Here is a 19,004-nt window from a genome sequence, read left to right on the forward strand (position 1 = left end):
AGCCGGAAGTGGGCGGGCCCGAACCAGAAGTGGCATTTGCCGCCCGTCCATAACCGGAAGTGGCTCCACGGGGCCAAAAATCTGGGTTTTTCCAACCGGAAGTGGTGCCAGCCGGTAGAAAGCATGGCGCCCGGAGCCATAAGTGGATGGGCCGGAGCCAGAAGTGGGTGGGCCCGAATCGGAAGTGGCCGCCACCGCCTCCCCATACCCGGAAGTGGCCCTAGTAGGCCAAAAACCTGGGGTTTTTCCCACCGGAAGTGGTGCCAGTCGGCAGATAGCATGGCGCCCGGAGCCGGAAGTGGGCGGCCCGAAGCCGGAAGTGGCCCCCGTCGCCCCTTCATACCCGGAAGTGGCCCCAGGGGGCCAAAAACCTGGGAGTTTTCCCACTGAAAGTGGTGCCAGCCGGCAGAAAGCATTTCGTGCGGAGCCAGAAGTGGGCGGGCCTGAACCGGAAGTGGTCCCCGCCGCCCCCCCATACCTGGAAGTGGCCCCAGAGGGCAGAAAACCTGGTTTCCCCCACAGAAGTGGGGTCAGCCGGCAGAAAACATGGCTCCCGGACCTGGAAATGGGCAGACCAGACCTGGAAGTCGGCGTGCCCGAACCGGAAGTGGTCACCACTACCCCCTCATACCCAGAAGTGGCCCCCGAGTGCAGAAAACTTGGTTTTCCCCCCCCAGAAGTGGTGCCAACCGGCAAAAACATGGCGCCCAGACTCGGAAGTGGGTGGGCATGAACCAGAAGTGGTCCCCCCTGCCCTCCCCATACCTGGTAGTGGCCCCAGGGGGGCAGGAACCCTGCTTTGCCCCAACCAGAAGTGATGCCAGCTGGCAGAAAACACGGGGGACAGACCCGGAAGTGGGCGGGTCCCGACCCAGAAGTGGGCTGGCCCAAACAGTTCAGGATTCCACTTCCGGTTTTGAAAAACCACTTTTCCTGCCAGCTGGGGCCATTTCCTGGTCGGGGAAGGCCCCTGTCAGCCGGCTGAGGCCACTTCCAGGTTCGGGAGGCCACTTTCGGTTTCGGGATTCCACTTCCTGTTTTGAAAAATTGCTTTTCCTGCCGACTGGGACCATTTCCGGGTGGGGGAAGGCCCCTGCCGGCCTGTTGAGGCCACTTCTGGTTTCGGGACACCATTTCCGTTTTTGAAAAAACCATTTGTTCTGCTGGCTGGGGTCAATTCCGGTTGGGGGGAGGTCCCTGCCTGCTGATTGGGACCACTTCCGGTTTCAGGACGCCACTTTAGATTTTGGGACACAACTTCTAGTTTCGGAAAAAACATTTTTTCTGCCTGCTGGGGTCACTTCCAGTTGGGGGAGGTCCATGGCTTCCGGTGGGGAACACTTCTGGGTGTGGGGATGCTACCTTTCCTTCCGGTTGGGAGCACTTCCATGTGGGTGGAGGACCTTGGTTGCCATCTGGGAGCACTTCCGGGTGGGGGTGCGCCACCTTTCCTGCCGGTTGTAAGCACTTCCGAATGGGGGGAGGACCTTGCCTGCTGGCTGGAAGCACTTCTGGGTGGGGGGGTGCCACCTTTCCTGCCGGCTGGGAGAACTTCCAGGTGGGGGGCACCATCTTTTCTGCTTTCTGGGAGCACTTCCGTGTAGGGGGAGGACCTTGACTGCCAGCTGGGAGCACTTCTGGGAGGGGGGCCATATTGCCTACCAGCTTAGAGTTCTTCGGGGGGGTGGGGGGGGTGCCATCTTGCCTGCTGGCCGGGAGCAGTTCCGAGTGGGGAGGGACCTTCCCTGCCGTCTGAGAGCACTTCCGGGTAGGGGGCACCACCTTTCCTTCCAGCTGGGAGCACTTCCAGGTTAGGGGGACCTTCCCTACTGGCTGAAAGCTCTTCCAGGTCAGGGGGCGTCATCTTGCCTGACAGCTGGGAGCACTTCTGGGTGGGGGGACGCCATATTTTGTGCCGGCTGGGAGTTTTTCTGGGTGGGGGGGTACCACCTTTCCTGCTGGCTGGGAGCACTTCCAGGAGGGGCGCCATATTGTCTGCCAGCTGGGAACACTTCCGGGTGGGGGGACACCATATTTCCTACCAGCTGGGAGCACTTCCAGTTGGGGGGGCGCCACCTTGCCTGTTGACTGGGAACACTTCCGGGTGGGGGGGCTGGAGCAGGGGCACAGAAGAGCAGCGAGGCTGGGGAAGGGACTGGAGCACAAGTGCTGTGAGGAGAGGCTGAGGGAGCTGGGGGGGCTCAGCCCGGACAGGAGGAGGCTCAGGGGAGACCTCCTCACTCTCTGCAACTCCTGCCAGGAGGGGGGAGCCAGGGGGGTCGGGCTCTGCTCCAGGGAACAGGGACAGGACAAGAGGGCTCGGCCTCCAGCTGTGCCAGGGCAAGGACAGGTTGGACACCGGGAAGGAATTTTTTCCATGGAGAGTGCTCAGCCATTGGAATGGGTTGCCCAGAGAGGGGGTGGAGTCACCGTCCCTGGAGGTGTTTGAGGACAGACTGGATGTGGCATCAGTGCCATGGGCTGGGTGACAGGGTGTGGTTGGGTCACAGGTGGGACTGGATGATCTCGGAGGGCTTTTCCAACCCAGTTGATTCTGTGACCGTGTGACTGTGTCACTCTGTGACTGTGTGATTGTGTTACTGTGTGACTGTGTGATTGTGTCACTGTGTGACTGTGAATGTGTGACTGTGACTGTCAATGTGTTACTGTGTGACTCTGTGAATGTATTACTGTGTGACTCTGTGACTCTGTGACTCTCTGAATGTGTGACTCTGTGAATCTGTGAATGTGTGACTGTGACTCTGTGAATGTGTCTCCACAGGGTCCTTCTGCTGGTGGTTCTGACCCTGGGTAGCAGTTCCCAGGAAACTCTCTGGAATCCTTGGAGAAAACACCTGGGGGAAAGACGGAGAGGGACTCAGGAGGGACAAACTCCTCTCTCCTCGGTGTAAGTAAATCCCTGGTCAGAGACTTCAAATTCCTCTTCCATTTTGTGCTGATTTGTTGGGAAGTGAAGGAGTTTTGTTTGAATTTCACTGCAATTCTGAGTTTTCCCCCTATTTTCCTGCTGGAGCTGGGGAAGGGATGAGGATCTGTGTGCATTGATCAGTGGCATAGCTCAGGAAGGGGGTCTCTGCTCTGGAAATGAATGGAATTGTGGTGTCACTTGTCACCCTCTGCAGGTCTCGGCTGTACCCCTGCCATTCCCAGAAGATGATCTGCTAGGAAACCAGTCCATGGAGCTTCCAGAGGACTGGGAGGACTGGGAGGAGCCACAGCTGGACACCAGCCAGGTGTGTGCCCCCCCAGGAGTCCTGGGCAATGTGGACATGAGGGAGGGACTGGGAGGGACTAGGATGGTCCTGGGGCAGCTTCCAGTGCATCCCTGGAGGACACCAGGGCTCAGACAGGGAGGGACTGGGATGGACATTGAGCCCAGCAATCCCTGGAGGACACCAGGGCTCAGAGATGGGGCTGGCCATGAGGCCAAGGGCCAAATTTGGCCTTTCATGAGTTTACAGAACACCCTGAGTTGGGAGGTACCCACAAGGACCCCCAAATCCAACTCTGAAGTGAATGATCCATGTAGGGATCGAACCCAAACCCCCTCATCCCCAGAGCCTTTGGCCAGTGTTTGGTTGGTTCATTACCCACTTTTTGAGGGGGATAAACCAGGAAAATCCCTTTCTGATCCAATTCCATTCCTGGAAACAGGAATTGTCCCGGCTCAGGTGATGGACAATGATTTGTGGTTGTTGTCTGAGCCCTGACATCCCATTTCCCTCTTTGTTTCCTGCCCTCCTGGGCACAGATTTCCTTCGGAGACCCCAAACCCAGCACCCTCCAGTTGGACCATCACAGAGGTTGGACCCCAATAGTCCCCTAAAAAGTGATTGGAGAAATCCCTGGAATGTTTCCTGGCAGCTGCTGGCTCATTGACGAGGATGTTTTTAGGAACAGGAACAAGGGAGTGACTCCAAGAGCGGAGACTGAACCTTGCTCTGACTCGGGAAGTCTGGCAAAATCTTGGTCCTGTTCCCATCCCTTCCTCCTTTTCCAGCCCCTGCGGATTCCTCTCTGAATCCCGGAGCTGGAATGTGGGATGTTCCCGCAGCCACGAGAGGGCTCCCGGCACGAACACGGGCACAGAAAACGCCTCCCAGACCTGCGGGTGGGAGAGCTGCGGCTGTGCCGGGAGCGTCCAGAGCTTTGTTTTCCCTCCTGGATACCCCATTTCCCTTGGCTGGGAATGGTTCAGCTGGAGAGAGACCTGGAAGTGCAGGGGTTAGAGTTTAAACCTCTGAATTTCTGAGAATTATGGAAGTGTTTGGGTTGGAAGGGACCTTAAAGCCCATCCAGGTCCAACCCCAGGGACACCTTCCACTCTCCCAGGTTGCTCTAGCCTGGCCTTGGACACTCACAGGGATCCAGGGGTAGCCACAACTTCTCTGGGAAACCCCTTCCAGCCCTTCCCCACTCTCCAAGCCGACAATTCCTTCCCAATATCCCATCTGTCCCTGCCCTCTGGCACTGGGAAGCCATTCCCTGTGTCCTGTCCCTCCAGACCTTTTCCCCAGTCCCTCTCCAGCTCTCCTGGAGCCCCTTTAGGCCCTGCAAGGGGCTCTCAGATCTCCCTGGAGCCTTCCCTTCTCCAGGTGAACCCCCCCAGGGGCCTCCTCTGGACTCTCTCCAGTAGCAAATCCAAGGCTCCCCGTTTTATCAGGAACTTGGGGACGCTAAAACAACCACCCCAAGTTTTTTAGAACACTTCAACTCCCTCTCCCCCCACCCCAGCACAGCAGGATCTGCACTCCAGGGGTCACATTTGGTGCTGAACCCCCTTTTTCTCCTCAGGAGGAGGAGGAAGAGGAGGAGGGGAAAAACAACATTCCCTGTCTCCCGACAGCGGGAAGGAGCCGGAGCCAGGAGAGAGGGAATGTTTGCCCAGCAGCAGCAGCTGCAGTGACAGGTTTTTTTACCCCTTCAAAGTCTCAGGGGTGGGGAGCAGACCCTGGAAAGCGACATCCCATAATAACCCCTCAGCTCCATCTCACAGGAGCAATTAGCGGTGGGGCCAGAGTTAATTGGGGGAGAGGGAAATGAAGGGCAGGAAGGGGCAGGATGAGCCCGGGAAGGCACGGATGGTGCCTCTTGTGATGGGATCATCCTTCCCCCTCCCACTCCTGAACAATTCCAGCCTCCTCCACCTCCCACCTGTTCATTTCCAGCCTTAATTCAGATCGATTCCCCAAGGCTGATAAACACGAGGTCGCTTCATTTCCCTCCCTTTCTTTTTTTTTTTTCCCTCTTTCTTTGTGGGAAGATTTTTTTTTATTTAAATCTCCCTTTTATTTCCATTTTTCGCTTTCCTGCCCTTAATTTTACCTGTTCCTTTTCTCCCTTATCTCTTTTCCTTCTTTTTTTCTGCTTTTCTCCTTTTTTTCTCCCACCCCCCCCCTACCCTCCCTCCCCAGCAGCAGCAAATCATTCCTTTCAGAAAGCAGCTTTTTCTTTCAGCACCTCCGAGCCGAAAACTGCTCAAATTGCCAAGGAATTGCAGGATGGAGGCGAGTTATTACCCCCTGCAATTTCCCAGCACCCCAGGAAATGGGATTTCGTGCATGTGGGGGGCACAGCCCGACCCTCGGGGGGGGTGGTGGGGGGGGTCTTGGCAACCCCTGGACGTGCCTTGAGGAGCTGTTTCCATGGCTGAGGATTGAACGAGGAGCTGAGCGGATGAGAAAGAGCATTTTCCAGCCATCTCCAGGTGGATAAACCCAAAACAGGGACTCCCAGGAATTCCTTCCCAATCTCCCATCTGTCCCTGTCCTCTGGCACTGGGAAGCCATTCCCTGTGTACTGTCCCTCCAGGCCTTGTCCCCAGTCCCTCTCCAACTCTCCTGGAGCCCCTTTAGGCCCTGCAAGGGGCTCTCAGGTCTCCCTGGAGCCTTTCCTTCTCCAGGATGAACATTCCCAGCTGGATCCAGCTGGGGATGGATGGCAACATCCTTGTGTTCTCATCCCACGGGATCTCCGAGCCCCCCAGATCAGCCTGGAGATATTTCTCTTATCCCAAAAACCCCCTGCCCGAGATGGGTCCTCCCTGGCCCTCTCTCCCTAATTCCTCCTTCTCCCATCCCTGTCCTCCTTTGGGAATTTCAGTTTTCATTGGATCAATCCCAATTCCTTTCCCTCCCCTCCTTATATATTTAAAATAGTTTTATTTCTATTATTATTATTATTATTATTATTATATATTTATGTCTGTGAGTCACAAACTTTGTGGAATTATCCCCTGGTCGGTTGAAAATCCCGGAAAACAGGACTGTGATCCCTGAAAACCTGAATAGGGCTGTGCTGGCCCAACTTTTCCTGGGAAATCCTTCCTTTAGGATTTCCTTTTCCCAGCTTAAACCATTTCCAAATCTCCACACAAAAGCAAAATTAATTTGGATTAATCCACATTTTTTTGCTCCTGTACAAAAAAAAAAATGCAGGAATGGAACTAAAAAACTGCTCCCAATCCCAGTTTTTTCCTCTCCTTCCTGCGCTCTGGGAAGATCTCGGGCTTTGAGTGCGAAGAGGTGTCTAATTTGGTTTAATTATTAATTAATTCCCTGGTTTTATGCTTTGATATCAAAATATCTGGCGATTCCGGGCTGTGGGATGGGGAATAACTGCTGGGAATGTAGCTCCTCATCTTGATCATCTGTTCATGCTTCCAACTCCTCTTTTTTATTCCCAATGCTCAGGTATTCAAATTTAAAAAAAAAAAAAAAATTTAAATACCAAAAAAAATTCGAATTAAAAAAAAAATTCAAATGCCAAAAAAAATTCAAATACCAAAAAAAAAATTCAAATGCCAAGGAATTAACCTGTTATTCTCTCCCAAAAGCTGATTTTTAACACCCTTTCTCTTCCCATTGCTCCATAGTTTGGCTTTCCAGGACCTACAATTCCTGGGTGTTCCTTGACCTTCCCCATCCTGGTGCTCCTCATTAAGAGTCCAGGTTGGAGCTCAGGGTTGTTCTTCACCTCCCCCTCTGGATTTTTCAGCAGCCTGGGGATTCTTGCCCTAAAAAGAATAGGATCTGTGTGGTGACACCATCCAACAGCCATGGGATTATTCCCAGGGGTGTCCTGCTCCAACTTCCCTGGAGGTTGGAGACCCACCAGCTCCTGGGATCTTCTGCTTCTGCTTCCAGATCATCCTGGATGTGTTTCCCTCTCCAGTGTTTGCCAGAGTATGTATTCCAAACCTGGAGCAGAGAGGGAGGGAAAAGTGGGAGAAATCTGGGATTTTTCACTCCATTGGGTGTCTAAAATGGGCATGACCATTCAGGATCTGGGAATTAAGGGTGGATATATCCCAGAGTGTGTGTGGGGGGGGTGGTTTTAAGCAGGAATTTGACTTTGCTGCAGATATTGTGGTGCCCCTGAATCTCTGGAAGTGTCCCAGGCCAGGCTGGATTCTCTTGGTGCACCCTGGGATAGAGGAAAGTGTCCCTGCCCATGGCAAGGGGGTGGGACTGGATGGGCTTTAAGGTCCCTTCCCGCCCAAACAATTCCATGATTGCATAATAGTGCCTGAGGACGAGTTATCATCGGAGCCTCCAGGACACACGGAACCACCATGGAATGGTTTGGGCAGGAAGGGACCTTCAGGACTGTCTCATTCCACCCCCTGCCATGAGCAGGGACACCTCCCACTATCCCAGGTTGTTCCCACACCAAGTCACGATTTTTCTGGGGGGAGAGAGAGAGGAGGATGCTCCAAACTGCAGCAAATCACCGCAGGACAAAAAACACTGGCAGGGAAGGGGTAAAAAACCCGGGCAAGGGATAAAAACCCCGCTGAAACTCTTGAGGTGGACACTCCCAGCCTCCTCCATTTGCATAATTAATCCTGGAAGCCCGGGAGGTGGGAATCTTTGGAGTGGAGGGGTTGGGAATTCCTGGCACCCTTTGACGTTTCAGAGAGCTCCGCGCATACTTCCAGGAGGTGCCGGTGGGTGCCACCCTTTCCCAGCGCGATCCAACTCATTCCCAGCCTATTCATCTGCCTGCAGGGGCTGAGCCGAGAGGCTCCAGCCCAAGGATCCGCAGGAATTTGTGCCTGGAAGCATCTGGGGCCGCTCGGAGATGTCTTTGCGTCACGGGAGTGATGACTCAGCCTCTCCCCGATACCTGTGTCTGGGTGAAGCTGCTCCAGCAGCACTTTAATAACAGCAAGAGCCATTTCCAGGACTCCACCGGTCAAATTGCCTTGAAACTGCTTTTTTTTTGCCCAGCTTTTATTTGCCTGGAAAGACCCACAATGAAAATCTGAAGAGACAAATTTCCATTTCCATTCAGCTCCTTCCCCTTTTCAAAGTGCTCAACATTTTCCCTCTTCTTCTCTCTCCTTTTTTTTATACTATTTTTCAATTTTGTCTCTTATTTTTATAATTTTTCCCCTTTTCTATCTTTTTCTTGGCCCTGGTGCAGATTTCCTTGGGAATCCTCACCTCACCTCCTTGTTCTGCTTCCCTCCCAGCTGCAGCAGGGCTAGTGCCTGTGGTACCTGTGTCTTTGCAGCTGATGAAGTCTTTGCAACACTTTAATGACAGCAAGAGCCATTTCCACCACTTAAATTGCCTTTAAACTGCTTTTTCCCCCATCTTTTATTTACCTAGAAAGAGTCAAAATGTAAACCTGAGGGGACAAATTTCCATTTCCATTCAGATCCTTCTTTGCAAACTGCTCAACATGTTTCCTCGTCTTCTCCCTCCTTTCTTTTTATATTATTTTTCATTTTTATCTCTTTTTTTATTATTTTTCCCCCCTTTTCTGTCTTTTTCTTGTCCCTGGTGCAGATTTCCTTGGGAATCCTCACCTCCTTGTCCTGCCTCCCTCCCAGCTGCAGCAGGACCAGACCTGCTGCCACCTCCAAGCCTGGTGACAAACCTTCTGGTCCCCCGTGGTAAAGCCTATGGAGGGACAAAAACAATCCCAGACTTGTTTCTCTTCACTAGGCCAGGCTTAAACCCAGCTTGCAGCCTTCCAGCTCAGCTTAAGCTCTTCCTAAACCCAGCTGGGATCCTTGCAGGTCGAGGTGAATCAAGAAGCACCTCACGACGTAAAGCAGGGAGATGAGAGCTGGGCACAGGCAGGGGGCGGGGGGACAAAAACAGGAAAACAAGGAAAAACTTGGCACAGAAAACCTCAGAAACCTCGAATTGGTGTCAGGATCCGTCAGGCTCAGGTTCCAGAAAAGCCTTTTTTCGCCCCTGCCCTCGGGAACAGCCCTGGCCAGATGGGCTGGCCCAGCCTGTGGCTATCTCAGCAATTCTAGGCACTTGTGAGATTCCAGGGAGAATCTGGGCATTTGTGGGGTTTAACCCCCCCCAACCAAATGGTTTATTACTCTCCAAACAAGCAACCTGTCCCAGCAAACAGAGAACATTCCTGTTATCCCTGGAGTTTATGGCCCTTTTTACAGCCCTAGCTGGAACTTCCCCTGTCAATTGTGTCAACAAACACAATTGGCACCCGGGAATAGTTTGCAGGGCACGCCTGGGCCTGAGGGTTGGTTGCTGGTGGATTTTCCTTGATCCAAACATGACCTGCAGAGCCAGAGAAGCACCAGGTTGGCTCCCCCAAAGCCACCTTTTACTCAGAAATATAAAATACGCTGAGTTTTTCCACCTGGGAATGAAACGGTGCTTGGTCTGGGACGGACTCTGGGCTGGTTCTTGTCACCAGGATCGTGTTGGGAACAGTTTGAACTGTTCATCTCTGACAGGAGGAATCTGCTGGCAGGGGAGGGTTAAATATATTTTCTTTTAATAAATGTGTTTCCTTTCAACATCCCACAGCAAATTGATGGCAGGCAGAGAATGTCACTTGTCCATCTGATCTGCTTTAAGAAGCCAATTCAGCCTCCTCTGTGCATTCAGTGCCTCAAGTGGGGATAAATCCCATTTCCTCACACCCAGGGGGCTGAAAAGTGCCAGGAAAATTGGCCAGGCTGTGGCAGCCTTGCAAAAGAAAAAAAAAAATAAAAACCCTAAATAAATGGGAATTTCCTGTAGCTTTAATTTGACCCCAGGCAAAAAGGTCCCGGTGCTGGACCTGGGGCTGGGTCCCTTCTCGGCTGGGTGGCTCCAGAAGCTCCCAAATGTGGCAAAAAAGGTTTGAAGCTGCAGATACAGAGCCCAGGATCGTGTTTGGCCCCCTTTAAGTCACTCACAGTGTCCTCCTTAATGTCCTTGTTCCCATTTCCAACCACAGCCACCACTTGTCCATCTGATCTGCTTTAAGGAGCCAGTTCAGCCTCCTCTGTGCACTCAGTGCCTCAAGTGGGGATAAATTCCATTTCCTCACATCTGGGGGGGGGCTGAAAAGTGCCAGGAAAACTGGTCAGGCTGTGGCAGCCTTGCAAAAAAAACCCTAAATAAATGGGATTTTCCTGTAGCTTTAATTTGACCCCAGGCAAAGAGGTCCCAGTGCTGGATGTGGGGCTGGGTCCCTTCTCAGTTGGGTGGCTCCAGAAGCTCCCAAATGTGGCATAAAAAGGTCTGAAGCTGCAGATCCTGAGCCCAGGAATGTGCTTGACCTCCCCCCCCACCCCCCCCTCCCCGCAAGTCCCAGTATCCCTTGTCCAACCTCAGCTGTCACCACCAGAATTCTCTCTGCCCAGGATGCCTCTTTAGCTGCCACTTCCCTGGATTTTCCAAGATGGAAAACTCAGAGGTTTTGTTTGCCAACCCTACAAGCCCAGGAGGAGTTAGTGGTCAATCCCAGCCTCAGGTCTCAGGGAGCTTCCCAGCTGGGACTGCAAAATCCTGGACTCCGGGATCTTCCCAATGAACTTTCATCCTGACAATTGTTCCCAACCCCTTCAACCGCTGCTAAAATCCGTGGTTTTTTCCCCACTTTTTGGCAGGGGGCAGCAGGTCTGGATGGGCAGGATGGGAACAAGGGAGCCAAAGGTGACAGACGCCTCCAGGGGCTGAAGGGAAAGCCAGTGAGTGGCAGGAAGGGACTCTGTGCCCGCCTTCATCTCTCTTCCCACACCCCACCCCTCATTCCCACACCCCGTTCCCCAGAGTCAGGTGAGTCTTTCCTGCAGAGAAATCACTCCTTAATCTGCTGGAGGAGCCCCCAATGTGCTTCTTGGGCTGATTTTTGGGAGGATCATTCTCCGGTTCCCAGCAGACACCCTGTCCATGTCTCCAGACTTCTAAGTTATCCCATCTTTTCCAGTCTGAGTTTCTCTTGGTTTCTTGTCAAGGTCCAAATTTCAAGTTCCTCCACGTGCCAAGTGCTGCTCAGTGCTGAGTTGCCTGGTGGAGAAAGCAGGGAACGATGGAATCGTTCCCTACAAAGCCCTCCTGGGCCTCGTTTTCCTGGGACAAACTGGTCGGACATCTCCCTTGATCCCAAATAATTTGCTGCCCGTGGGTGGGACATTGGCACATAATTGCTAAAAATGCATCCTCAAAGGGATGCCTCGTGGGAGCAGGGCTTTGTTTTCTGGAGACAAACTGGATTCTGGAGGTTTTTCCTGCTTTGCTTTTCCATGAGACCAAAAAAAAAAAGAAAAAACAGTAGAAGATTTTTGGGAGGGAGGGAGCAGAAGAGGAAGACTTTTGGGAGGAAGTAATGAACTCCCCCTGGGTATTGCCCGGAGGGATACAGACTTGGAATAACAGTTCAGTTATTCCGGGGGCAGCGACCAACAGAAGAGCAGAGGGAGAACCTCGAACACCTCAGTGGTTGTGGTTGTTCCACCTCATTATCTCCCAGACCTCACTCAGGCCCTCAAGAGGCATTTCCCAAACTTCTCCCAGTGCTGACTCATCAGAGGATCCTTTCCCACTTCCCTACATCCCTGACCTCCTCCCAGGGCATTCCCAGCCCCCATTCCAGAGCTCGTTGCATTTCCAGCCCCCAAAACCACCCCGAGCCCCGAATTTCCAGCGAGTTTTTGGTGTTTGAAGGCACAACAAAAAAATGGAGAATTCCTCCCAAGTTATCCCCGCCCTTGGATCCTTCACCTCTCATTCCAAACATGGAATGGTTTTGTCCTGGTTTGTTGGGGTTTTTTTTTCCCCACATAGGGATGGAAAGGTGATCGTTGGACCACTGGTGACCCCGGGCAGAAAAGAGCAAAGGTGAGGAAGGAGGTGGGGGGGAGATCCTGTGGAATTCCGATCCTTGGAGAGATTCCAAAGCTTTCTGGGCGTGGTGCTGGTCAAACAGCTCCGAATTCCTCCCTCCTGCCCCTCTCCTTGATCCAACAGCCACCCCTGTGATGTCCTTTATCCTCAGGGATTCCGAGGACTCCTGGGACACACCGGCACTCCCAGAGCCAAAGGCACCAAGGTGAGCGAATCCCAGACTTCCCATCCTGCTCTAGCTTCCCAGTTCACTGGGGAAATATTGGAGCTGCATTTTCCCTGAGAACACCCTTTAATTCCTGTTTTGATCCCTGTTTTCTCTCTGCTCAGAAATAAGGGTGAAATTCTGGGTCACAAGGTCTTTGAGCTCCTACAGAAACTCTGATTTTTTTCTCCTTAAATCCCTTCTCTTCCCATTTCCTTCCCTATGTTTTGGTCAGCAAATCCTTCCTCCCTGGGCATTCCATCTCCCTGTTCACTGGAGGAAGTTTGGAGCTGCATTTTCCCTACTAACAACCTTTAATTCCTGTTTCAATTCCTCTTTTCTCCGTGCTGAGAAATGAGGGTGGAATTCTGGGCCACAAGGTCTTTGAGCTCCTACAGAAACTCTGATTTTCCCCTTTAAATCCCCTTTCTTCCCATTTCTTTTCCCTGTGTTTTGGTCAGCAAATCCTTCCTCCCTGGGCATTCCATTCATCCCTCATTCCATATCCCCATTGATTGGGGAAAGTTTGGAGCTCATTTTCCCTACTAACAACCTTTAATTCCTGTTTCAAGTCCTGTTTTCTCTGTGCTCAGAAATGAGTTTGGAATTCTGGGCCACCAGCTCTCTGCACTCCTACAGAAACCCTGATTTTTTCCCCCTGAAATCCCCTCTATTCCCATTTCTTTTCCCTGTGGTTTTGTGGCAAATCCTTCCTCCTTGGGCATTCCATTTCCTGTTCATTGGGGAAAGTTTGGAGCTGCATTTTGTCCAATAACAACCTTGGATCTCTGCCCTCCTATTGAAACTGATTTTTTCCCCCTTAAATCCCTTCTCTTCCCGTTCATCCCCAGGAAGAATCCCCCCCCTCTCCCAGCTCTGGGGGGAAAAATCCCTCTGGGAAGCACAGGAGGACCCAGCCACGAGGAGCAGGGGGACAGGGGATGGAGAGATTTTAAGGATTGCAGGGAACTTCGGGATAATCTGGGGCACAAAATAAACCAGGCCTCGCCTAAATTCCCTCCTGAGCGGCAGCTTAGCAACACCTGGGCTTGGTTTTAGCTTCTCATCAGCCCTTGCTCTGCAAACAAAGATAATGACCCTTAATGGGCTTTTTAGGCAGGGTTTCATAACATTTAATAAGAAATAAGGGAGCTGCTGGTAAACTGAGCCAGTGGGATGTGGGTTTATTGGTGTTGTGATTATTATTATTGTTGTTATTAATATTTTCCTGCATCAGCCTCGGTCTGCTGAGTGAGGGAAGTGTTGCCCGGGGAATTTCCCACCTCCTTGCCTGGAGCTGAGCTGGAGACAACCTAAAACTCCTAGTGATTTAAAATGATTGGAGTTAAATTGCTCTTAATTGGTTTTTCCACTGGCCCAATTAGTAAAATTAGACCTTAGTTAAATGTGGATCTAAAATTTACAGCCCAAATAAGAATTTGGATTTTCCAGTACTGGTGCTGTCATCAGGTTTGGCCCTCAATTATCCTTTTCCTTGCTTTTTTCAGAGCCAGTTTTCCCCCCAGTGTTTCGGGGCCTGTTTGTCCTCAGGGCCCATCTGCTTCTTTTCCATCTGCAGGGAGAAACGGGAAGTCCTGGAAAACGGGGGATCCCAGAATCCAATGGACAGCATGGACCGAAGGTGAGTGTCTGAACTGTGGGGTCACAGGGAGGATTGGGTGGGAAAGAACCTTAAAACTCACCCAGTTCCATAAATAAGAGGCTTCCCAAGAGCTCTGCAGGTGCCAAGTGTTTGTTCCCTTCTAAGGGCCCAAACTGGGTTATTTGGAATGTGTTCCCAGAAAACCAACGTGGAGATGTTTGGACACTGGGGAATGGGGGACTTTCCTCACCTCCACGAGTCAGGTTTTCCCATTCCACCCCCAAGTCCACCCCAGAGAACTGGAATTCAACCAGGGAATGGTTCTCAAGCGGCTTCATCCACCCCAGCCCTTGGTGCTCCACAGGGATCTGTTGGAATTCTGAAGGAATGGGGGTTTTTACTGGGATTTTTCCCCCTCTCCTTGAGTGCTGAGCTCACGCTCCCCCAACAACTCCGTAACCTGAAAACAAAACCAGGTCCCTCAGGAAATCCCAGGAAATGCCACGTTGTTATCCATGATGATTTCCCCTTTGGCTCCTTCCAGGGGGAATGGGGAGCAGCAGGGAAGGAGGGAGCCTCGGGAATTCCTGGGGACAAAGGAGCCAAGGTTCGTACTCCCCTCCCCTTTCCCCTCGAGCTGCCTTTTGGCAAAGGGTAAATAAATCCCACACCCCTCAGGTTGGGTTAACAAAATGACCCACCTGCTCCATCACAGTACCCTTTCCAGAGGGCAAAGGGTGACTGTTTGGAGCAGCAAAAGCTGGGAATGCCACTGGAAAGGACGGGAGAAGGGAGATCTCCTTAAATTCACCCTCTGTACAAAACCCCAGTGGGGAGGGAAAGGGGGGGATCCCACTTAGTGTGAGGAAAAACAGCCCCAACTTCCCCCAGCTGGGCTTTGCAGAGTTTATTCCCCCACCATTCCCAGGATTAAAGGGTTCCTGGGATGCCTCCTTGGCCGTGGAAGTGGCTCTAAAGCTCCTCCCTGAGGAGTCCCCACCTGGATCCCTCCCCCTCCCCTTCTCTGCATTGCTGGATTGTCCGTTTAAAAGGTTGAAATTGAAATTTAAAATTCTTTCAATTTAAAAGATGGTGACCAAAAAAAATTTGTCTTTTCCACGGGGGGAGAAAGGGGGGATTTTGGTTAAAAAAGTAACTGCTTTGGGGAAAAAAAAAAAAAAAAAAAAAGGAGAAAGGAAAACATCCAACAATCCCAGCAGGTTCCACCAAGGCATTTCCCAGCCCTTCAGACCCTTCCTGCATCCAGTTCCACCGCCCAGGGCAATTTGGGATCTCCAAGGAGTTGCTGCTTTTATTGACTTTTTTGAGGAAAATATCATTCCCTGTCCTTCTCCTTCCCAAAGAGCTCTGTTTCCCACCTTCCGAAGGAGGTTGGGGGTGGGGGGGTTGGGTTTTTTCCTTCTGCTGGGTGTCACGGGAGCATTTCCCCGTTCAGGATGGATTCCCGAGGGTGCAGATGAGCGGGGGGAATTTCCAGACCAGTGCTCTCTGTTTTTCCTGAGGTCACAGGCTAAAGTACTCTGTTTAGACATGCTGGGAGAGCTGGGAATTAGGAAATGGTCAAGGGGATCCTCCCAAGGGAGGGGGTGTCCAAAGCCAAAGTGTCCCTCCGTTCCCAAAGCCACGGGGTTGGGAACCCCCAAATTTGGGTGATGTTGGACTGGAACACCTCCAAACCCACGGGTGTTGGTGATCCCCAGGGAACCAAGGGAGTTCCTGAGCTGGGAGGCTTCAAGGAGCAGATGGGAGGGCCCGGGAAGCCTGGAATGTCCAGGGTGGATGGACCTCGAGGGCCCCGGGGAGAGCTGGACCACAGGTGAGACGGGTTGAGCCTGCCCTGACCCAGAGGCCAAACCCCCCAGCTGGGCCCCCACAGGGGTCCCCACATGGCCACATCTTCCTCCTCCTCCTCTCCCTCCTCCTCCTCTTCATCTTCTTCCTCCTCTTCCTCCTATTCCTCTTCTTCCTCCTATTCCTCTTCTTCCTCTTCCTCTTCTTCCTCTTCTTCTTCTTTCTCCTCTTCCTCTTCTTCCCCTTCTTCCTCCTCTTCCCCTTCTTCCTCCTCTTCCTCTTCTTTCTCCTATTCCTCTTCTTCCTCCTCTTCCTCTTATTCCTCTTCTTTCTCCTCTTCCTCTTCTTCCTCTTCCTCCTCTTCTTCCTCTTCCTCCTCTTCTTCCTCTTCCTCCACTTCCTCCTCCTCCTCTTCCTCCTCCCCCCAGCTCTCCCACATCCCCTCTTTCCCTGGGATCTCTCTCAGTTCGCTTCCTCCCTCCCTTCCTTTATCCCCGGAGATTTTCCCTCCCTTCTCTCCCTCCCTCTCCGTGCAGATATTTCGAGTGATAATTTCCAATCACCGGGACACCGAGTGCCTCCCCCCTCCGTGGCTGCCGCTGATTATCCGGGGGGTCAGGGGGTGCCAGGGCTCTGGAAGGAGCCGGTGGTGGGTGGGCCGCGTTTAACGAGCGTCTCTGCATTCAGGGCACGCCGGGAACCTTTGGAAAATGGAACAAAAAAGGCTTGGAAATGAGCTGTTAATGCGGTTTACCGGCGGGTTCACAGTCCCTCCCCCGGTTCTGTGGAAATGAGGTGATGCCCCAAACAACGGCGAGGGATTAATTCGACACCCACCCTTGAGACAGCAACCACTAAGTAATAAAAGACTTTTTCCAAGTGAGAGAGGGCTGGAAATTGAAGTTCTTTTAAAATTAAAGCTATTTTAATTTAAAAAAAACCAAAACAAATAAACAAACAAACAAAAACAAAAAAAGAGAGCACTCTCATTTGTGAGAGGCCAAATTTCAGGCTTGGACTAGAGAATACTTGAATTAACATGAAAGAACCAGGAGTCAAAGAAAAGCTGGAGCTGTTAACCCACAAGCCCTGCTTAACTCCTGCCAGCCCTACAGGAGTTGGGATTTTGGGAGTGCAGAGGTTGGGACAACTCAGCCCAGATTTTGTGGGAAAGTCTTAACAAGTCTGGACCTCTTTTAATCCACTCTCAAAGGCCTCCCTGTCCTGGAGGGCCTGGCAGGACCTTCTGATTTCTGGGGGGTACAGAGGGGTCTTTTTTAGCATTTATTGGTTGTCCAGCTGTTTTTTTTTCCCCCATCCAGGGAAGAGCATCAAATGCTGGGAAGGGCTGTGGGGTTTTAAGTCTTAGGGAATAAATGATCAAGGAAGGGAAAATGCAGGAAAGGCCCATGTTGGGTGGGGGGGCAAACTGAGCATGTGTAGTGTGAGACTCTGTCTAGGCTTGATCCACACCAATCCAAGGCTTGGCCCAGAGCCTAAACCCACACCTGAATCCCAGCTGGGATGACTAAAGGAAGAACTGCCCCCAAACCTGCCCCTAAAGGGGCCCAAAAGCCCTCCCAGAACCACAAAAACCAGGCCTGAAACCCTCCTCGGGGACAATAAGGACATTATTCCCCTTTCCCTCCCCATGCACCTGCAAGGAAAAACATACCAAAAGGATCCCAGAAGGGAGGAAGGAGCCAAAAAGACAAGAGTCCCATCAAGGATGTTCAAAAAAGGCTGGAAGTGGGGTGTTTTTTGGGGTTGCTAGCTCAGGAAAGTTGTGTCTGAGGTAATGGAGGGCTTTGCTTCGGAGCTGATTACAGACAGGCTACCTGGTGCCACTTCTCTCACTCTGCTCCTTGTCTTGTCCCCTAAATTAAAGGAGAAAGTCCCCCGGGGTGGAAAGTCCAGCGGAGAGGTCGCCCTCAGTGCCGGGGTGGGAGGGGATTGTCGTGTCTGGCTGAGGCTCCAGCTCTTAAATTTGTGATGGGAGAGAAAAGTGCCCCCTCCTCCTCCTGCCTGCACAGGGAACACCTCGGGGTGGCCCAGGACAAAAGGGCTTGGGAAAATCCCAGGGCACTGATCCCATCCCCTCCGGTCTGCCTGGGGAGCCCCCAAGATCCACAGGGCTTGGGGTGTCTTCCCAGGGAATCCTGGAGTGATTTGGGTTGGAGGGGACTTTGAAGGTTGTCCAGTTCTGACCCTCACACCTTCCACTGTTCCAGGTGTACACCCAAGGGTATCCAAGCTGGTCTTGGACACTCCCAGGGATCCAGGGGCAGCCACAGCTGCTCTGGGAAATCCAGTCCAGCCCCTCCCCACCCTCCCAGCCAGCAATTCCTTCCCAATATCCCATCTGTCCCTGCCCTCTGGCACTGGGAAGCCATTCCCTGTGTCCTGTCACTCCAAGCTCTTCTAAATATTCCCTTTCCACCTTTCTTGGCTCTCTTCAGGTCCTGGAAGGCCACAGTGAGGTCACTCCAAAGCCTTTTCCAACCTGAGTGTTCCCAATTCTCTCAAGCTTTTCCTCCCAGGGGATGTGTCTTCTCCTGCCACTGCCCAAATTGGGCTTTAAGGGGAAAATGCCCCCCAGAGCTGTGGGATAAAATCTGGAAGGGGCTTTGATTGAGCTCTCCTCTCCTTCTCCAGGGTCCTCCAGGGAGAAGAGGGAAGTGCCAGTTCTGCCTCAGGGCCCCCCCGGGCACAGATGGGCCAAAAGGAGCCGCAGTGAGTGTGGAATGAGCCAGCCCCAGCTCCCGGGGAGCTTCCCGAGCTCCCACAGCCTTGCAGAGCTCTGGATGAGCCCTGGATGCTCCAGGGGACAATTCCCAGCCCTCCAAATCCTGCAACAACAAAAGCAGGGACAGTGTTTCACACCCAAATACCAGGCACTGGATATGGGAATGATGCCTCCACTTCTCCAGCTGGGACAATCCTGGGAGTCCTGGGGAATGTTTTATATAAGATTTCCTTGTGCAAACTCCCTATTTTGGGCCAGCACATCCTCAGGAAAACCAGGAGAAACCCCTCGGTGCAGGGCAGCGTTTTCCACCTTTAAACGCCCGTGGGGGAACACAAACAAGAGCTTCTCCCCCTCCAGCCCCAAATCACAGCCCACGGTCGAGTCCCGCCCACTGTCTCACGGGATTTTGGGACCAGGAGGTGCCTTTACTTTGATTCCCTGTGCTGATGGAAGGTAATGTGATTTTCCCCCTCGTGTTCCAGCCGCGTGGATTGAGAAAAACGACCCTCT

General features: G+C 52.4%; 1 protein-coding gene across 2 annotated transcripts; it reads left to right on the forward strand.

Moving 5' to 3' along the window:
• The first annotated feature begins 2,127 nt into the window (after positions 1–2,127).
• On the forward strand, positions 2,128–18,578 carry LOC126645093 (otolin-1-A-like). Of its 2 annotated transcripts, none has more exons than XM_050325061.1 (8): positions 2,128–2,171; positions 2,783–2,908; positions 3,144–3,254; positions 12,277–12,330; positions 13,910–13,972; positions 14,478–14,540; positions 15,655–15,770; positions 18,401–18,578. In XM_050325061.1, exons 3-8 carry the CDS (start codon positions 3,198–3,200, stop codon positions 18,480–18,482), a joined length of 435 nt encoding a protein of 144 aa, XP_050181018.1. In that variant the 5' UTR covers positions 2,128–2,171; positions 2,783–2,908; positions 3,144–3,197; the 3' UTR covers positions 18,483–18,578. The 2 variants fall into 2 exon arrangements, with proteins under 2 accessions (XP_050181018.1, XP_050181019.1); XM_050325062.1 differs by lacking the exon at positions 18,401–18,578 and adding an exon at positions 16,433–16,588.
• The last annotated feature ends 426 nt before the right edge of the window (positions 18,579–19,004 follow it).

Source organism: Myiozetetes cayanensis, unplaced genomic scaffold (assembly GCF_022539395.1).
Source record: "Myiozetetes cayanensis isolate MyiCay16 unplaced genomic scaffold, myiCay2020 scf3, whole genome shotgun sequence".
Classification (NCBI taxonomy): domain Eukaryota; kingdom Metazoa; phylum Chordata; class Aves; order Passeriformes; family Tyrannidae; genus Myiozetetes; species Myiozetetes cayanensis.